The sequence below is a fragment of the Molossus molossus genome, unplaced genomic scaffold (assembly GCF_014108415.1).
Source record: "Molossus molossus isolate mMolMol1 unplaced genomic scaffold, mMolMol1.p scaffold_m16_p_3, whole genome shotgun sequence".
NCBI lineage: Eukaryota > Metazoa > Chordata > Mammalia > Chiroptera > Molossidae > Molossus > Molossus molossus.
The window spans coordinates 131,385,609-131,405,732 of NW_023425366.1; the positions used below are offsets into that span (position 1 = coordinate 131,385,609).

General features: G+C 50.2%; 1 protein-coding gene across 1 annotated transcript in view; it reads right to left on the bottom strand.

Annotated features, from left to right (window-relative positions):
- Positions 1-243: 243 nt before the first annotated feature.
- Positions 244-20,124, bottom strand: part of LOC118642390 (acyl-coenzyme A synthetase ACSM2B, mitochondrial-like) — a 28,132-nt gene continuing 8,251 nt past the window's right edge. The window contains exons 3-14 of the mRNA XM_036280127.1: positions 17,328-17,538; positions 14,764-14,971; positions 13,509-13,652; positions 12,045-12,201; positions 9,198-9,277; positions 8,871-8,994; positions 7,683-7,763; positions 6,522-6,623; positions 4,603-4,730; positions 4,384-4,483; positions 3,216-3,335; positions 244-348 (exon numbers count right to left, since the gene is read on the bottom strand). Coding sequence (XP_036136020.1) covers positions 244-348; positions 3,216-3,335; positions 4,384-4,483; positions 4,603-4,730; positions 6,522-6,623; positions 7,683-7,763; positions 8,871-8,994; positions 9,198-9,277; positions 12,045-12,201; positions 13,509-13,652; positions 14,764-14,971; positions 17,328-17,538 — 1,560 coding nt within the window. The remainder of the gene's footprint in view (positions 349-3,215; positions 3,336-4,383; positions 4,484-4,602; positions 4,731-6,521; positions 6,624-7,682; positions 7,764-8,870; positions 8,995-9,197; positions 9,278-12,044; positions 12,202-13,508; positions 13,653-14,763; positions 14,972-17,327; positions 17,539-20,124) is intronic.

Consider the following 20,124-nt stretch of genomic DNA (forward strand, 5'->3'; position numbering starts at 1 on the left):
TTTAATCTTTCTCCCTCTCATTTTCTGTTCCCTCTCCTTTGCTTGCCCCACTCCCGCCCTCCCTTTCTTCCTTCAGCGTCTAACATGGAAGATTTGGAAATAACAACCAGGAAAAGACGATTCACTTTGGGAAGGAAAGAATCTGTCTTGCTATGAAGAGTCTCGTGTCTCCAGAGGGAGGCAGACGGCCTGCAGAGAGGTGAAGGGAAGCAGGAGGGCCCCGGGGAAAAGCCCCTGCCGGGCTCACGGGGCCCTGGCTGGCCTTGACCGCTTCCACTCCTCTTCTCGAAGCTTCGTCCGCAGGACTTTCCCGGAGATCGTTTTGGGCAGGTCCAGGACAAACTCCATCTGTGGGGACAAGGGGGTGGAGTGTTTTAGAGGAATTGCTGTGGGGTGAGGGGAGCTCCTGAGGTTGGAGGCTCCAGGCGAGCCCCCAGGACAGCCCCTGTGCGACAAGAAGGTCCGGAAAGTGCTCTGGGATGAGGAAAAGGAGAACATGACCAGTACAGGACATAAGTCGGCCACCTGGTCTCTGACATACTCTGGGACAGAGCAGCATGCAGGGAGATGACATGACGCGGGTCAGGCGCCTGAGCTTGAACATGACTCTGCGCCAGTCTCTGCTCTGCCCGGCCCTGAGCAGGTCACTCGGCTTTGCTGAGACTCAGTTTTCCCAGTGAGTAAGCCGGAAAATGACAACTCTGGGGCATTGTGGTGAGGATAAAATGAGGTCACGCAGGCTAAGTTCCCGGCCTGGGCCAACGCTTCGAAGTGTTGGCGGTGGCTACGAATCTGGACTAGAGGCAGTGCACGGCCAAGGGCGAGGGAGCCGGCTTGCATGGTCATCTCCATCATCTCCTGTCGGCGTCCTTGGCAGAACGAAAGCCTCTCCAGTGCGCCTTTCTCACTGTGGGAAGGGGTGTCTGAGGCGGAGTACTCTTCCCTCTCTGCTAGTCCCAGTCCTACGGGACAGGCGATGAAGGGATTCCCCGAGGCTTCTGGTTATATGGCTCAGCTTGTGAGCATTGGTCCAGAAGTCAGATGGTGCTGGGCTTAAGAAAAGTGACAACAATAGGGATACTGGTATGAAAAAGTATCCTTTCAGCAGCCGACTTGCCAGGAGGCAAGATTAACTTTGGGAAGGAAAGAATTTGTTAAAATCACAGTGGGATAGAGCAGGGGTTTGGCAAACTATAGCCTGTGGGCAGAACCCAGCCCTTCTCCTATTTTTCTAAATAAAGATTTATCAAACAACAGCCATACCTATTCACTCATACCTGTGGCTGGCTACAGGTGTAAGTATAAGGGCAGAGGTGAGTTGTTCACAAAGGCAAAAGGACCTACAGTCTTTACTGTTTTGTCCCAGGAGAGAGCAGGACAGCGAAGAGGAGATCAGCCTTGATGCTAAGAAGAAGGCCGCTCTGCAGAGCAAGGGGCGGGGAGCAGGAAGGTGTGGTCCTGGAGGAAGGAGGGGGAGAAACCTGCTGCCCAGGGCGCTCTAGAGGGGAGACTTGTCAGGGAGACACATCCATTGAGTGATAACACGCTGTCATACTGTGTGACAGGACCTCTCCACCAGATCCTCAGAGACATTCGTTACAATTCAACACTCATAGTAGGCTTGGTGTGATTGGGTTTCTAGTCTCTTTTTGAAATATTATTCAATTCTTATTAGGTATGTTACAGATATTGACCATTCTTTTTAACAACCTGTGAAGGCGTAACACCACCACCCCACTTTGCAGATAAGAAAGCTGAGGCACAGAGAGGTTGCCCAGTAAGTGGTGGAGGTGAATGCGCAGTCTTTCCGGAGACGGCGAGACTGCCTATCAGTTTGAGGCCGCAAGTCTGCGCGGTGGACTCTGCTGCGCGCTCGCTGTCCCCCTGCCAGACCCCTTTGGGGCGCGCGGAGGCTCAGGGAGCTCTCTCAGGGCAGCGCCCCTTCCCTGGGCAGCCTGCACTGAGGCCGGACCTCGTGGGCGGGACAGCGCCCCCTGCCTGCTGCCGCCCAGGAAACTCTGAAAGGGTGTCCCAGCTTCAGAGCACCCCTTGGGGCTGGCTGAGGCCCCAGGAATCACATCACAGTGGGACTTTCCCTTCCTTCCCCCTCCCCTCCCTCGCCCTCCCCGCCTTCCCTTCCGTGCTCATCACAAGTAACTCCCTAATAACCTCTTACATGTTCGTCTCCCTTGCAGAGTGCTCCGCAGACACCTAGCCTGGCTGACAAACTGTGGGTGAGCATCTGGGTTACGTAAGAATCGGAGGGACTTCAGGCTTAGTATGGTTGCTCTCACCTTCCACCTCAGGCTCAAAGAAAATAAAATAAAAACTTTTCCTCTCTTGCGCTCAGCTCCAAAAACTGGGTCCCCCTTCTGTGTCCACCCTTACACCTTCATTCCCTGCCCCAGAGTGAAAACAGATATAACAGATTCTGTGCTGTCTGCCTTTTCTGTGAACAGCCCTCCCATTTACCTGGGGGCCCCCCACTCAGTCCTCCAGGTGCAGGGCAGCCCTCCCCCTTCCTCCCATCTTCCTGCACTCTCTCCAGGGGTGGCCACAGGACCCAGAACTGCCAATCAAAGTGTTTCATCCCCTGGTTCCAGGGGTTGGGTTAACAATGGACACATGACTTGAATTGGCCCAACAAGAATCAACTTAAAGACTTGCTGGTGCCTTTGGGGAAAAGGATGCTTTTTTCTACTAGGATTTGCAAAGCTGCTAAAAATGTATGTTTGGAGCTGTTGGGGTCCATCACGAAGGGAGAGCACATCAGGAAAGGAAACCAACACAAAAGGGACAGTCCAGGGGTGGAAGAGCCATCCCTGCCCCTGTCACTTGTGTGCCTGTGACCAGCCATGACTGAGGCTTCACCCCCTGGGCTTCTCAGTCGTGAGCAATGAACTTCAAGTTGGATTTCTGTCACTTGCAGCTCAGAGAATCCTGAGTAATGTGGCAAGACCTTGGTGCAGAGAGTGGGAATAGAGGCAGGATATTGGCTGAAACTTGTTCTTATGGGCGCATCTGATTTTCAGAGTGAGCTAAGTGCTGAGGCCAACTTTCAGGCACCCGTGGTGGAGGCTGGATGGTCTTTCTCAGCTTTCTTGGTCAAAGTCAGGCAGAACTTTGAAAGCAGACTCCTAGTCCACAGGCGGAGAAGGGAAATATGAGAGGTCGTCATCTGTCCTGCCTCGAGGGTGGGAGCCCAGAGCCCTCACCTTCCTGGGGTACTTGTACGGCGCCGTCACCGACTTCACATGCTGCTGCAGCTCCTTGGTGAGCTGGTCTGGGTCACGGGACAGAAACGCTGGCGCCAGGACCACAAATGCCTTCACCACCTGCAGCGAGGGTGATGGCCAGAGAGACGGGATCAGAGCACAGCCTGATCTCCTGGGAAGACTTCCACCACAGCCGCCACCTTCGTGTCCTCGCAGATATTTGGGGCTGGGAAAAAGGAGAAAGGGGGTAATAATGGCCACGAGTCCAGTCGCCTCTCACATGGCTTATTGGATGGGCAGGTAGGACTGTAGAGTGAGACCTGGCTCACCTCCTATCCCAGGGACAATAGAGAATGGCAGTGAGGAACTGGATACAGGTGACGAGAAGAAAATAAAGACAGGACCATAAACCTGAACCATCTGCTTAGCCTCTCCAAACTGCAGTTTGTACGTCTATAAAATGGAGAGCCAGTGGTCATACTTAATTCATGGGAAATAAAATGAAATTGTATACCGCCTGGCTTAGTTCTGTGCTTGGCACACAGAGTTTCTCAGTAGAGGATCCTCTTTGGGCTCCATTTCCCTAGTGGTTCCTATGATTTCTGTGGTGATACGTCCCATACCTGCCAGAGATATGCTACTGTCAACTTGCACCCTGCAGAACTGTGCATGAACATTGACCCAAACTCTGCGCCTTACCTTTCCCCACACACACTGAGCTCCGTTAGACTCCATCTGGATCTTTTTCTACAACCCTGGCATTATTGTGTCTTTCATCTTCCCTGTATTCTCATTGCAAACCCCATGGCTCAGGGGCTCTATTTCTTGGCTCAAATCCCTCCTCTGTTCTTCTAGTCAGGGATCAGATTCTGATTCAAGTGCCAATAATAGTAGACCTTGTGAGGTGCTTGCTATGTGCCAGATCTTATTCCAAGCATGTTCCAAATATTAACACATTTCATCATCAAACCACCCCTCATCTCACAGATAGGAAACTGAGGCTCAGAGAGGCTAAGTAACTTGCCCAAGTTCTCACAGCTAGTAAGTAAGCAATAGGGCCAAGATGTGGACCCAGGATGTCCAGCACCAGAGTACATCTCTTAACCATCATACAATGTGCCCTTGTTTCCCAAACCTGCACGCCCCCAGCTTGCTGCTCCCCCATCACCTCTCCTCGGATGGGGTCTGGGCTGCTGATAACAGCGGTCTCCACCACAGCGGGGTGCTCCATCAGTGCGTTCTCCACCTCTGCGGGTCCGATCCGGTACCTGGAGAAGAACCTACCCTTCAGAGAACACTGGACATAGTCTCTAGGCCAGCCCCCAAGTCTGGAATCAGTCAGAATAAAAATCCAGGTGACCCTTTCCAGTCCAGAACCCAAGCTCACCCGCTGGAGTTAATGATTTCATCTGCCCGCCCTATGAACTGGAAATATCCGTCTTGATCCTTGATGGCCCGGTCTCCCGTGAGCCAAAAATCCCCTCGAATGCTGGCTGCTGTCTTCTCAAGATTGTCCTGGTGACCACAGAAAGATGGTCATCGTACCCACAAAGCCTAGATCCTCTGTCCCAGGGCTGCCAGGGATAGACGTGATGGCTGTGCATTTACAGCTAGAACAACTACCCATGGTGGGCTTGCCCTGCACCTGCCAACCCCAGGCCCCGGTGAGCTGGAGCAACCCCTTTGCTTCAGGTACTCCTCAGGGCTTCTCCCCACCCCCTGGGTCCAGTCTAAGGGATAACATCAATGTACTCATTCACCATGCCCTCCGACATTTCCCCCACTGATTCCGTCTCCCTGTCAATGGTCAGCCTAACTAATTCCTGCTCCATCTCATGACCCCATTTAAGAGCAGCAAGGTTTAGGAGACATTTGAAAGCTTTTGAAATCTACCAGCAAGCCCCCAGGGTCCCACCAATGTGCATATGTCTACAATGGCTGGACCCCTCTGTTCAGCGGAGGCACTTGCTCGTGAACAGTGAGTGCACCCTCGTTAGTGCATCTTTGTGTCTGGCTCCGGTGTAGAAGTGTGGGCTCCGGATTGGACCTTCAGTCCCTGGGCTCGAAGGTGGCGTGGAGTTCATAGGCTAGCTTCTTTACTTGGAAAATATGGGTATTGATGATCAGAGAGATCAAAAGGCGAGTCCAAAGCCAAACAGCCATTACAGACGACAGAGAGGAGACCTGAAGTCAAACCTCCTGACCCCACCTGCACTTTCCCCTGGTCACCGTGCAGCTCCTGCTGGCACTGTCTCTGTGGGCTTGGGGCCAGTCTGTTTGCTGGACTGTCAAACCGGGAGAACCCCTTGCCTCAGCCACCTCAGGGGCGTGTGGAACGGAGCGGGACTGCTCCCAGGAAATACCCAGGGAAGTGCGTGGTGGGGCTGTATCCTCCTCTCTGAGGCTCAGTTTTCCTCATCTGTGTAATGGGAGTGATGAATCTCCAGCAGTTCTCTTCTCTCACACTCTTACATAGCGCTGTCCTAACTGTTTCACAAATACTGATGCCTTTTCATGTCACAGTAATGCTATGAGATATTAGAACACACATTTCGCAGGTTAGGAAATCGAGGCATGACAGACCAGTTGCTTGCTCACACAGTATATAGTGGAGGAAGGTTTGAACTCAAGCAATTTGGCTCCAATAAGGTCATTGGGAGGATATGAGTTTAATGTATATGAAGTGCTTTGGGACTACGCATAGCACGTGGTAAGCGTACAACAAATGGCAGCAACTGTTATTACTGAATTTATTCTTTGATTAAATATGTGAGATCTTCTTTCCCACTTTTCAGCAGTGGTGGGCTTGCATGAGTCTTGTGATCTCTGGTGTCACCATCCTCACCTCCGAAGTGAGGCGGTTGGACCCAAGGACCCCTGTTTCTAACATTCCAGGGCTGAAGACGGGGTGGCCTGCAACTACACGGTGAGGCTCAGCGTGATGTGTGCCAGGTGGTGACGAGCGCCAGTGGCACGGAGCACGGAGACGAGACGTGGCTGCAGGCTGCCCTTGGGAGAACCCTGCCGTGTAGTTCAGGGGCAATGAACTTTCTGCCATGAAATAGTTCTTGTGGGTGGAAAGGGGTATTCAAATAAAGGTAATTCTTCAGATGAGATCTTAGTGGTAGGCTAAGGATGGCACGGGAGAATGGCCAGTCTTTTATCTTGGCAAAGCACCTATTCTCAGACACTGGATACTCCTTGCCAATGCCTCTTGGGACATTCACAATGTTGGGCCCTCCCTCCTCCCTCCCACAGCCCCTGTACCCACCAGGGGGCAGAGATGGAGGAGCACACATCCCTTACCACATAGCCAGAGAACATGCCTATGGGCCTGATGGGTTTGATCCTGATGCCCAAGTCTCCTTCTGCACCAGGGGGCAGGACGTGGCCCTTGTCATCTACAACCTGGAGGAAGAAGCAGTAGGAAGAAGGATCTGCATAACAGGAGATGTGAACAGCGGCACGGAAGAGCTGAGCTGGCCGGGTGGACACCCTCCTGCTCTAGTGGTAACTGAAAACAAGCACCAGAAGCCAAGGGAAGCCAAGAGTTTGAAACCCAGATCTCTGCTCCTTCTTCCTGGAATGGGCCAGGTGCAGCCTGGGGTTGAGACTGGACCAGATGAGCTTGGGAAGCATCTGGCTTTAGGAGCTCAGGAAATACAGCAGCCTCCCGTTGTCTGAGGTCCATGGACTTGGACATCAGACAGATCCACACTCAAATCATGACTCTGTACCTTACTCGTGTCTTTGAGCTACTTAAGCTCTAAGTCTCAGTGACTTCATCTCTAAAACAAAGGTACTAACCGCTCATTTCACAGGACTGTTATCAGAATGAAACAGGATACTAAGAAGAGAGCTCCATGCATGGTGCCACAGGGGGAGCAGGTGACCACACAGGCCACTCAACAGAGCTGTTGTACTCCGGGTCTGTACGTCTGTGCACAGGACCACGGGTACACACAGAGTCCACTGCTTGGACTTTAGCCCACATAAATAATAGAGAAAGGGAGCAAACTTTTAGCTACAACACATTTATTGTGGTGTTTCACCAGGGAACACTTTAGACACCGTCATTGCCCGACAAAGCTGTGGAGAGCGGGGGCACCGCGGGGTCAGCCACTGCGGCCGTTACAAGTCCTGCTGGGGGTCAGTGTTGTTGGCCTGGGACGATGGTCACCCAAGACTTTTCACAAAGAAAGTAGCAAAATTATATGTCAAGATGCACCCCTATTTTTATTTTAAGAATGTGTATATTTATATAACTAGCAAGCTAATTTGCTGGCTATTCAAAGTGTTTTTCTGCATGATAAGAATATAAAACTTTCCCTTTTCTTTCCTTCCTTCCTCCTTCTTCATGTTATTTTAATACCTTTGCTTTTCATTATTTTTCCTTCATGAAGAATGTAGTAAATCAGTTCCTGAGAAAGGCGTGTCTTCCCCCACTCCCGCATGCACCTGACAAACCTGCACGTCGTAGTGAGGAGTCGCGGTCCCCATGCGACCAGGTTTCACTTTCATTGTCTTGGAAACTCTGCAAGTGATTCCCTGTGGAAGCAGTAAGTAGACAGAGGGGCAAACTTCAGGAGAGCAGTCAGTCACAGAAAACATTCAGCAGAGCACGTCTGACAATCCGGTAGGGGGCTCCCTCCCCCCTTCCCTGGCTCTCCCCTTCCCGGGACATTGTTTGGGAAGCAATCTGATTGACTACTCCCTAGGAGAAAGGAGCTAACAACCACGTTATAATCTTTTAAAGAGAAGTCATACTTTCCCAAGAGACCACGGACACCGAAAGTCCTTTAAGACAGTATGGGGTAAACCACCTCGGTAAGAGGCCAGCCTTGCCGAGTCCTGGAATAAAGTCTCCTACGGAGATGCTGGCGCCCAGAGGAGCGTGTGCTGAACGAGGCTCCCTCTGGAAGGCTGGACCCTGCCATGCCCGCCTTGTCCCCCCACACTGGCAAACCTCTTCCATGTCACAGCACGGCCACAAGCCCTCTCAGGAGTCCTGCCAGGGCCCGTGAGCCATAGAAGGACGTGGGGTCCAAGGGTGCCGGGGGAGGAGAGAAGTGCTGAGTCATGAGTGAGAGGCACTGGGGATAGAAGGTGCGGAAGTGCCCCCAGACTGTTTGGATGAGCAGTGCACGGAATCCACATCGTGCTCAAGGGCTGCAGTGCTCCGAGGAGATATGTCAGCAGGTGCGGGGGCGGGGGGGGGGGTGCTTACTGGGCTCTTCCCCTGACCCTCACTCCAATCTGAGCAGCTTAGCATAGTGCCTGGTACATCTGACACACCTGGGTCTCTGCTAACAGGTTACCCCACTTCGGAGGACTCTCCTGACCACCACTGCTGACAAAGAGGCCTCCCCCCTCACCCCACTTCACCCAGCTTCATTTCCCTCCGCAGAACTGCTCACTGCCTTCCACGTCACGTTCATTAGTCTACTCCCCCCTCTCCCCCCGTGAAAATGCCATCTCCCTGAGAACAGGAGTTTGCTGTTTTATTCTCCGCTGAATTTTCAGAACCTAGCCCACAGAAGGTGCACAATAAATGTTTATGGAATAAACACATGATAAATGGTGGCGCATCTTTTACTATTGAAGAATAAGAAAGCCCACCAGGCTGACCCGCTGTGGCTCCCCAGGAGCAGGTACCGTTTCTGTCTGGCCGTAGAACTCTCGGATGTCCAGTCCTGTCTGAGACTTCCAGTTCTCCAGCGTGTCTGGGAGGAGCGTCTCCCCGCTACTGAAGCAGTTCTGGAGATGTGGGAACTTGTAACTGAAGAAGAAAAGAGAGGTAAGTGTTTCCCTTAGCCTCCCTAAACCAAACTCTGGGGCTGGATTCTGGGTGCTCTGAAGATGAGCTTGTTGGCATGGGGCCACCATGCTCAGAGGGTCAATAATGAGCATGTGTGGAAGTAGGGGAGGCAAGAGGATGGGCCAACAGATCCAGAGGTTCTCACCACCCCCAAGGCTCATCACCTGGAAAGGTCCTGTTGTACCAACATTCGGTAAACGATGGGTGCTCCTACCAGGTTGGTGATTGGGTAGCTGGACAGCACCTGGAGGAAAGAGCTGGCTGAGACACTGACCCCAGGTCAGGTGCAGAACTTCCCAGTGTGCACAGTGGTTACGAGCACGGGCTATGGCACTGTAGGGTCTGCATTTAAGTCTCAGCTTCTTTGCTGTGCCTATTTCAGGCCCAATGAGCCCCAATCCTCATGCTCCCTTAAGCCAAAAGTAACAGAGAAATGACCACCCATTATTATAGAGAAAAGGTCCAGGATTAATTTGGGACATTTTTGTCAAGTTGAGCTGCCTGTTCCTGCCCATTTAATGACTTGTCCTCATAAACGCACCTTCAGGGTTATGTGAATCCCCAGTCACCAAGGGAAGGAGACCAGCCACTGTTGCAAGTTGACTGTGTGGTCTTGGTTAAGTCCCTTAACCTCCTGGGACCAGCTTTATAGTAGATTAATCCAGGTAGAAAAGTGCCTTGAACAGTTAAAAGTGCCTTACAGACATTTCAGAAGTGCTATGAAAATTTAGCTAGTACTGGCCACTTGCCAGACCCTGCGCTGTCCCTTTTAAATTTCACAGCAAGCTCGTGGAGTTTTATTGTCAACCCCACTTCACAGAAGGGAAGAATGGGACTCAGAGGGTTACGTAACTGGCCTGGTAGTGGAACCAGCATTTGCAGCTGGTACTGTTAACTGTTATGTAACACTAACTTTGTCTCATGCTTTGCTTTGTACAAAATTTATGTACAACATTTATTAGAAAAACTTAGGCAAAAATGTTTAGAAAAAATGATTACTATTAGGAAATCATGCAATTGTTTCCTCCAAGTACTCTTTTTTTTGTTTTGTTTTTTTTGTTTTTGTTCAGATACAGTGGGAGGGAGAGAGAGGAAGAGACGGAGAAAGAGAGAAACATTGATGTCAGAGAGAAACATTGCACGTCGACCATGGATCATATGCACTCTGACTGGGGATTGAATCTGTAGCCTGAGTGTTCCCTGGCTGGAAATCGAACCTGTGACCCTTTGGTGCATGGGATAACCCTCTAACCAACGGAGCCACACAAGCCAGGGCATCTTCCAAGTACTACTGATGAATTGGTAAATGCTATGAAAATGATCTCATTTCCTTTATTGCTTTGCCTTATAGGAAGCTCATTGTGCAATTACCTACTTATTTGCTGTACTTCTCCTTACTCTCGTTGGTCTCTTCACCCCACAAAGCCAACCTATATTCCTAATAGGTTTTATAATTTTGTAACTGTTTTCCTGTGGGTTTTTTTTTCCTTTCTATTAGTGACACTTAACAGAAGCCACATGAAATTGTTTTTGGAAGGAGACAGAGTAAGACTTTTTTAAAATCAGAGAATGACAGAGTCATTTGACGAGAATCTCCTGAGATAATCTAGACCAAGCAGAAGTTTGGGTGGGCCCTTCACTCCTACAGAGATCTGGAGGCCCCAGATGTCAATGGCCCAACTCCTCGTCACAACTGGAGTCCAACATCGGTGTCCCTGTGCAAGCCAAATGAGACACTCCCACTGCTTTGTTGCTCCTGGGCCAGGCTGTTTGCAGATTTTATTTAATGGCTGCTCTATCAGGTTCCACAGAAAAAACTCTTATTTATTCTTCAAAACTCCTCATAGATAATAGATCCAAACTGGCAATTGCCCTCATGTCCATCAACAATAAGATAGAAAAAGACATTATGATTGATATGCAGAATGGAGTACTATGCAACAGTTGAAAGTAACAAACTTCTCATATGTGCAGGAGTGTGGAGAGTATGCACAGAAAATGTGTTGAGCGAAAGGAGCCAGACACAAAAGATTACATAGTGGATGATTCCACTTACATGAAGATCACACAGAGGCAACATTAATGTATGGTGATGGTGGTCAAAGAGTGATGGACAAGTAGAGTGTGGACGACAGCATGAGGCAGCATGAGAATTTCTGCAGCCATGAGGATGTCTTAGGTCTTGCAAAGGTGGTGGTTACATGGGTGTCTGTTACAGATGGAATGCTGTGTCCCCCCAGTGCATGTTGAAGCCTTCACCCCCACGGGATGGTATTTGAAGGTGGGGCCTTTGGGAGATAATTTGGTTCAGGTCAGGTCATGAGGATGAGGCCCCTATGATGGAATTAGTGCCCTTAAAGAAGAAGAGACATGAGAGCTCACTCTCTCACCCTGTGAGGACACAGCAAGAAGGCAGTTGTCTGTAAACCAGAAAGAGAATGGCACCCTGATCTCAGACTCCCGGCTGCCAGTCCCGTGAGAAAGAGATGGCCCTTGTCTAAGCCTCCCAATCCATGGTATTCTGTTACAGCAGCCCAGCTGGCTAGCAGTGTCCAGCACAGATAAGTTATTTGCAAGCTCTACACCTAAAATAATTGTACTCTGTGCACCTTACCTTTTGTCTGTGCTATACTTCAAATAAAAGAAAATAACACACACGCACGAACACGCCATCCTCTCCATCAGTCCATCCCTCCCCATGCTTGGTTCACCACCACCTACCTGATACTCAGCACCAGAGAAGAGTCCAGTAAATATGTGTTGAATGAACCAATGACCCATGGTGCCTGTCTCCTGAACATATTCTTTCCATCTGTATATGGGGTGTATCTCTTTTCCTGAACCATGAGCTCTATGAGGCCAGGGACCATTTCCATCTTGCTTACTGAACGATGTCTATCCATTAGGCAGGGATTTGTCAAAATTAGGTGAATTGAAAGAAACTGCAATACATTGGAGTGTGCAAACCCTGGCCCGACTCTGACCATCTGATGTGTGATGATCTCTTTTACCTTTATAATGACCAGTGGGTCAAACTTTGGCAAGAGGTGGATAAATACACATGCTCCTAATGTCCAGGGTTCCAGAAATGAGCTCAAGATGTTCATTATCCAACCTGTGTCTGATATGGTCCATATTAGGTCTGAGGCTTGCAGGCCTGTCCATGAGCTGAGAAGAGAGAGGAAACACGTACACACACGTCAGTGCACACTGGGGTGAACGGAGCACGAGTGTGCATGCATGTGCACACGTGTGTGTACCTGAGTGTGCTGGTATACTTTGTAGGGCCGTGTGTAAGTATGAGCTGGCAGGGAAGGAGAGTTGTTCTGCCTGCACCGCCGGTTCAAGAAGGGGAGAGTGCTCGGGAGGCGTGACCCCGCTGGCCTGACCTCACAGGTAACTGGGCCTCGTTCTCCTTTCATCTCCAGACCGTGGTACAGTTTTGACATGTGGTGACCACCCAGGAACTGTTTAGTATGTTTACTCACAAAAGACATTTAAGTGATTATTCTAATAAGTCGCCTTGCTAAGTTCAGCTGAGTAGACCTTTGGTTCTCTTTTCCTGAAGCATCACAAACTGCCTATGCTATTTGCTTTCTTTTTCTGGGTCAGAACAAAAGGCAGTAGGCCTGTCTTCAAGCAAGAATGATGTAGGCTGGACAGGAAGAGCTTCCTTGTGGCTGAGAATCACCACAGTATGTGTCCCTTCCTGAAGATGATTTATATGATCGATGCTGTGAGGAAATTAGGTCACAGTCACTCAGGAACAAAGCTGGGGGGTGGGAGTGAGAGTTAATATCTTAGTTACATTTAAGTGACTTATCTTCCATATTTTAGAAACTGTATTTTACTATAGCTCTTCTATGAAATAACTTTTGTTAAATGGTTACCACAGACTCATAGGTGGAACATTTAAAATTTTGAGGTTTTTAGGCATTAAACTATTTTTCCAGTTCTAATAATAAATTGAACATGTAAGCAGGGTCTACTGCAAAAGACCCTGGTGCTCTCCTGATATAACTGCATGACGACCTTGGCACAGTGTTTTCTAACCCCACTGGTGGGGTTGACGTAGACTGGAAGGAACATCTGAATTTTGATATCAGATATCTCATTCCACCCAATTAATCCAATTACAGCTTCCACTTCAATGAGTTCGACAAGTAATTTGCTGCTGACAAAAGCCCCCTTTTGGGATGTGGGCAGTGTCAAAGCAAATTACCAGCCCCTCAAGGCACAAGGTGTGGGTCGTCTGAGGGACAATGCGTATAAACTTTGTGCTGATCATTCAAACAGCAGACACGGAGCTCAGAACCCGGAGGAGGTTTGGAGAATTCACATGATCTGAACCAGAAGTGTCACGTGGAGGGTTGTGGAATAGCCAGCATGCTCAGCTGTACCCCCCGCCCCTCCCCAGCTGTCTTCCTCAGAAGCACCAGGTGGCAGCCCGCCCCAGGGGAAGCAGGTCTCCTCACCCCGCATCCATCTTGGCCTTGAGGCCCAGGCTTGCGTGGGAGTGTTCTGCCATCTTGGGGAGGCCAGTGCTCCCGCTGGTGAAGTAGATGGCAGCTGCTTCTTGGCTTCCTGTCTCCACACAGTGATGAGTGGTAGATGCTCCCCTGACAGAGAGAGCGCGTCACGTCCTCAGGTCGGCCCACACCAGATGTCCTGGTGGTGGCCCATCCCTCCGACCCCGAGGGCAGGTCTGCAACCCACTGCAGAACGGAAGGTTATCAGTGGTTCATACCATGAGAGTCTGAGTGGGTCAGACTTGGGCTTGAAAGCCACTGAGGTTTGATACTTTGTTACCCATGTAACTTTGGACTACTTATCTAACTCCTCTGGGTCTCACTTTCCACATCTGTAGCATGGAATCAATGATACCTGTCTCCCAGTTAACTGGGACACAAGGGAAACGAGCTACTTGCTTAGCGAGAACACAGTAAATGCTCATCTACTTGTTGGGGTCCGTAGCATGACAGCAGGTGAAGAGGGGGTGCTCAATTCGTCTCTCAGATACCTCCTCCAGTGTCTAGATCTCAAGTCTCTCAAGCGTCTCCTGTTGTCTGTTCCTCTGACGGTTATTTTAAAACACCGTGCCATTAGAAAGAAGCAGCTTACGTCCCCCTGGAGGTTTACTAGGGAATGTCTCTCCCATGGAGGGGTGTCAGTCATGTGACAGGAAACGCATTCCTCCAGCCGGTGAGCCATGGACCCAGGCAACCTGGCTCAGGGACACCGGAGGGAAAGAGGAGCCTAGACCCAGACCATCAACCATCTCTTCCTCCCGTGTGTTACTGCCCTTGGCCTTCCCCTGACCCATGCGTTGGACAGCTCTGGGTGCGTTTCCACCCGAGCGTTGTTTCCAGTGGATAACGGGTGGTTCTGAGAGCCCCGGGGCTTCTCTGTTGCCCCCAAGGGGTGGAGCTCTGAGCCTACCCTGTATGTGTGTGGCCCAGAAGTGTGGGGTCAATGAAGCCCCCGCCCTGGAAATGCTCTACCAGTGGGAGCTGATGGGTGGGGCTGTCAGTCCTTCAGCAGACCACCCAGAGCAGCACTCTGTGTCCCAGAAGGTCCCACTTGCCCCTGCAGTGACTGCTGCTATTTCTTTCCTCCTCCCTGCATCCCTGTCCCCACCCCACTCTACACCTCGGACCCCCAAACCAAGCCGCTGCACGGCGTGCCTGGCCGCCCCCTGCGGTGGAAGCCCAGGGCAGGGCAGATGCTCACTGCAGTAGTGTCCTGAAGTCCAGCCAGCCATCCCGACTTCTCTCAGACACCAGGAGCTTCGTCTTCAGAGAAGGGCAGTCGGGTGCCACGGTGTCCACTGCCTGGGCCACTTCTTCCCCAGCCACGATGGCCTTGGCCTTAGACACCTGCAGCCTGTACAGAATGTCCTTGGCTGTCATCTGGATGGTCCCGGGCATGAAGACAAGGCCTGGAGAAGTCAAAAGGCTCAGAGAGAACTGGAAGGGGGCTGTCTTCTTCCCTAGAGAAGCCGGATGTAACAGCCAGTGGGCTCCAGTAGGGCAGGGGAGGTTGGGGGAGGGATGATCAATAGCGAGTATCAGTAATGACAGACCAGGGACCAGACAGTGATTTAAATACAGATTTCCCTGGATTGTCAGATCTATGAGAGGTCACACCATTGACAGTGTAAGGCCCATAACCCCACCCTCACCTGCCCCTACACACACACACACACACACACACACACACACACACACACTCCTGCAGGAATTAAAGCAATAAGGGAAGGCCCTTGTAATTGTCCAGGGCACTGCACACTGCAGTGACCTAACTAGGGACCCTGGGTGCATTTTCTTAAGTGCCTTTTCTTTAAAAAGTGCCCTTAGTTTTTGGTTTCTATCCTGATGAGACGCTGCGGATTTGTTGTGTTCTTCTAGAGAATGACAAGACTTGCTTCACCTTTTACAAAGCTGGTTTCACATGCTCCTCCTGTTAAATAGCTTTTGCCCCGGCAGTGTCTTCCCACCCTCAGCATGTCAGGGTCCTCAGGGCACACCTGCTCAGCTCTCAGACGTGTCCCCCTCAGACAGTCCCATTGAGTCTTAGTTCTGCTCAGACTCAGGTTGACTGTAACCTATCATGATGTCACTTTTCATGGCCTGTTGCTCTTCCCTGGGGCTCCCAGGCCCTACAGTGGTGCTCCAAGTCCTCTGCTTACTCTTCCTTCTTCAGCACATGTGTGAATTCCTCCTCACTGACAGAACACCTGCTGTGTGTGAGGAGGCCGTGGAGGGAGGCTCTGCACGAGGGGGTGGTGCTGAAGGCTCCTTACACCTGTTCCCATCTCATCTCTTGTATCTGAGGTTGATGGCCCCCAAATTCCTGTCTCCATCTCAGATGCTGTGCCCTGAAATCCAACTTCTCACTTCTCTTTCCCTTTTTTCCATACATATTTTTATTGAGATATAAGTGACAGATAACATTGTACTAGTTTTAGGTATATATATGTAATACATATAGGTGTATATATCGCATATATACAATATAATAATTTGATAATGTATATATTGTGAAATGATTACCACAAGTTAACATTCATTATCATACATAATTGCAATTTCTTTTCTTGTGATGAGAACTTTTATGGTCTACTCTCAGCAACTTTCAAATGTACAATACAATGTTAACTCTAGTCCCCATGCTGCACATGGCCCCCCGTGACTTATTTGTCTGGCAGCTGGAACTCTTATCCTTTTTTGAACATCGATGGGCACCCCTGACTCAACACTTACCAAATGGACTTCTCTTTCCTCGACACCCCACCCCTGGGTCCCCAGTGTTCCTCACTCCAGTGAAAGACAACAGGTCCAACAGCTGCTCAAGTGTCTGTGACTTCTCCACCCCCTAGCTTTCTTCCTCTACTCTGTCCTCTATCAAAAGTGCCCTGCTAATCATCTCTTCAATCCACCCACTGATCTCTGTCCCCTGCACCCCGTCCCAGGTGAAGTCACCCCCCCCCCCAGCTCTGCCCGTGTTATCTCATTCTCTATGCACGGTTTACGTGATCATGTCACCCTGCCCATCCATGGTTCCCTGTTCCTCATGGGATAGGGTCCAGACCCTCACCAGGGCTCACGGTTCTGCCAGTTCGGCACCTGCCCGTCTACTCTGGTCCATTTGCACTCTTCTCTCCGTGCTTCCTGGACCCCAGGCTCACAGACATCCTTTCGGGCTCCTCGCAGTGTGCCCGCTCCCCGCCCTGTGCTGTCTGTCTGCTGGAGCCCTCCTCTCTGCCCCTTTCCTGCCAAGTCCAACTGATCGGCCCTTCTGCCGGGACGTCTGCGCCCTCTGCAGACCCATCAGTTCAGGCGGCGGCCAGCTCCCGCAGGAGGGCCAGAGGCGAGTATTTCGGGCTCGGTGGAACAGCGCTCCGCCCCAGCGCCCGGGTCTGCGCTTGCGCTGTGCAAAGGCGGCGGAGCCGAGGCGGGAGCAGGGGCTGCGCTCCGTGGGGCTGCGCACAAAACAGGCCACGGGCTCCTGTAAATTCACGTGCCACATATCAGAACGTGGCCAGAGGCCGAGGCCCCTGACAGTGCAGTGGCTGTCCTGCAAAGACCTGAGGTCCTGCGAGCACAGACCGCGTTGCGGCCCTGTGCCAGCCTCCCGTGGCACGGGGCTCGCTCGGCAGCTTGCGGGACAGGCAGGCGGTGTCTGCCGGGAAGGGCAGCATCTGTGGGCAGGGGCGTCTTTTGGGAGGAATGGTGGCTTTTCTCTGCCCTCGTTTCCTTCACAAGAGAGACAGTGCCAGACGGACAATTACCAACCTGCTCGCATGCAGCCCAGAGTCACCAGCCACCACTCAGGCACCCGGGGCAGCACCACGGCCACGCGGTCCCCACGCTGCAGGCCGCAGGCTCCCGAGAGGACGTTGGCCGCCTGCTGGCTGAGCTCACTCAGCCGACCGAAGTTCCACCTCACGTCGGCCCCGTCGCCGCTCACCCACCAGAGCGCCGGGCCGGGGGCTCTGCTGCCCGCCTGCGGAGACACAGGGCACAGGGCGCGGCTGAGCGGCGGGGCTGGTGCCCGTGGGGCGGGGGGGGGGGGCTCTGCTGCCCGCCTGCGGAGACACAGGGCACAGGGCGCGGCTGAGCGGCGGGGCTGGTGCCCGTGGGGCGAGGGGGGGTGGTGGGGTGCTCTGCTGCCCGCCTGCGGAGACACAGGGCCCGGCTGAGCGGCGGGGCCGGTGCCCCGAGCGCGGGACAGTTCACCCACAGCTGCGCTCACTGAGCCCTCAGCCCAGGCCCCTACTCACTCCTAGCAAGTGTTTAAGGAACCTTAAACGTTTTTATGTGCATGGCTTCTATGTATCAGTTTTAAATTAGAAATCATAAAATAATAGTGTCAGCTCTGAATGTGGGAAAACCGAGATCAACACAGTCGTAAAGCATCAAGCTAAAGTGGCCATCGATCTTTCGGGTCTTCTCTGGGGAACGTTTTTTGCTTCTCAAAGGATATTTTTGATACACAGCTGGGTATCTTTTTCCCGGTTCTCATTCATAAAAAGCAAACTGCCAATCTTAATTACTGCAAATAATGACAGAAACCATTGGCCCTTCTTCAGATTAATGCCAATTACTTGAATTGTACATGTTCTTATAATATATATTGAATTTTGATTATTTTCTTAATATCTTCCTATTTAAACATTCTTAATCTAAAAATTATGACATAATTGGGATTAGGCATTCTGTGTTTGTGTTTATAATTATAAAGACATAAAACTTGCTCGAAGTGTGTTCTCTGGTGGACAGCCCTTGTTAATGTTGCCGGGGACTCTCCCCCTCTCCTGCTGGATGGTCATGCAGCTTTGGGTTTCGAAGCCAACTAAAGTCATGCAGGCGAATACATACGAAAAATAAGACTAATAGCACCATAGCACTAATTCCTATTTCATCAATTTGGAAATATCTGACTGATTTCTCTCTGCAAATAGTACATTTTTTCATTACTATTTATGACTAAACCACAATATTTAGGGAAAACTGGCCACTATTCAACTAGCATCTCTATTTCCTTATAACTAAAATTGTGCTCATAATTATGATCAATAGAACCACTCTTCAAGAGTTATAATGCAAAAAAAAAAAAAAAATTAGGACTAAATAGAATAACATATTTTGAAAAACAAACAATATTGACTAGGTTAGAAATGAAAACTGAGATGTTTTATAAATATGTGCTTCAAGAAATAGCATAGGCCCTGGCCAGTTTGGCTCAGCGGTTAGAGCGTCGGCCTGCGGTCCGGAGAGACCCGGGTTCGGTTCCCGCTAAGGGCACGTACCTCGGTTGCAGTTTGTCCCCGGCCCTGGTTGGTCGTGCGGGTGGCAGCCACTCGATGTGTCCCTTCACGTCGATGTTTCTCTCTCTCTCTCCCTTCCTCTCTCCCTCCCACTCTATCTGTACAAAAAATGAAAAAAATATCCTCGGGTGAGGATAAAAAAAAAAAGAAATAGCATAGATTCATTATACACAAATAAGATGTCATTCAATAAAAAGTTAAGTGTACTTTCTGAAACAACAGAAACCAAGAAGGGTGCCATTGTCCCAGAGTCTGCAAGTCTCTACTGATGTCCTTTTTTAATAGAAGACAGGTTTTTATTCTTGTCTCTGCGCTCACATTGTGGCCATGTAACCTGTCAGACAGCCTCTGGAAGATGCCACTGGGTGCTTGTGAGAGAGTGGGGACGAAAACACAGATGTTGTCATGGATCAACCCATCTACCACCCACCTGTCTGTCTGCCTGTCTGTCTGTCTCTCTATCTATCATCTATCTATCTATCATCTATCTATTACCTACCTCTCATCTATCCATCTATCTCTATCTTTGTTTTCCTTTTTATTGTGGTAAAATGTATATAACATAAATTACCATTTTATTCCGTTTACGTATACAGTGCAATAGCATTAAGCTCATTCTCATTGTTGTGCAACCATCACCACCATCATTTCTAGAAATGTTTCATCTTCCGCCCTCCCTGGCTGTGCTGCCCCACCTCCCAGCCCCTGGCAACAGCCCTTTGCTTTCTGTCTAAGGACCTCATCTAAATGGAATCACACAGTATTTGTGGCTTATTTCACTGAACATGATATCTTCAAGGCTCATCCATACTGTAGCATACAGCAGAATTATATTCTTTTTAAGGCTGAATACTACTCCACTGTGTAAATACGCCCCATTCTGTTGATGCATTCATTTACTGTAAGTAATTCTGTTATGAGCGAGGGTGTGCAAATACACCTCCAAGACCCTGCTTCTGATTTTTCTGCGAAGACACCCAAGAGTAGAATTGCTGGGTTATATGGTAATTTTATTTTTAATTTTTAGAGAAAATGCCATCTGGTTTCCCTCAGAGGCTGTATCATTTTACATTACCACCATTTTACATTACTACCTAGTGCACTAGGGTTCAACTGTCTTAATGTTGTTTGGAAATAGTTTTGATTTTAAAGACTCTCCTGTAGTCTCAGGTGTCCTTGGGGGCTCCCATACTATAGTTTGAGAGCAGTAATGAAAAGTCAAAGAGAAAATGTATTGGTAATAGTGTGAGATTTTTCTACGT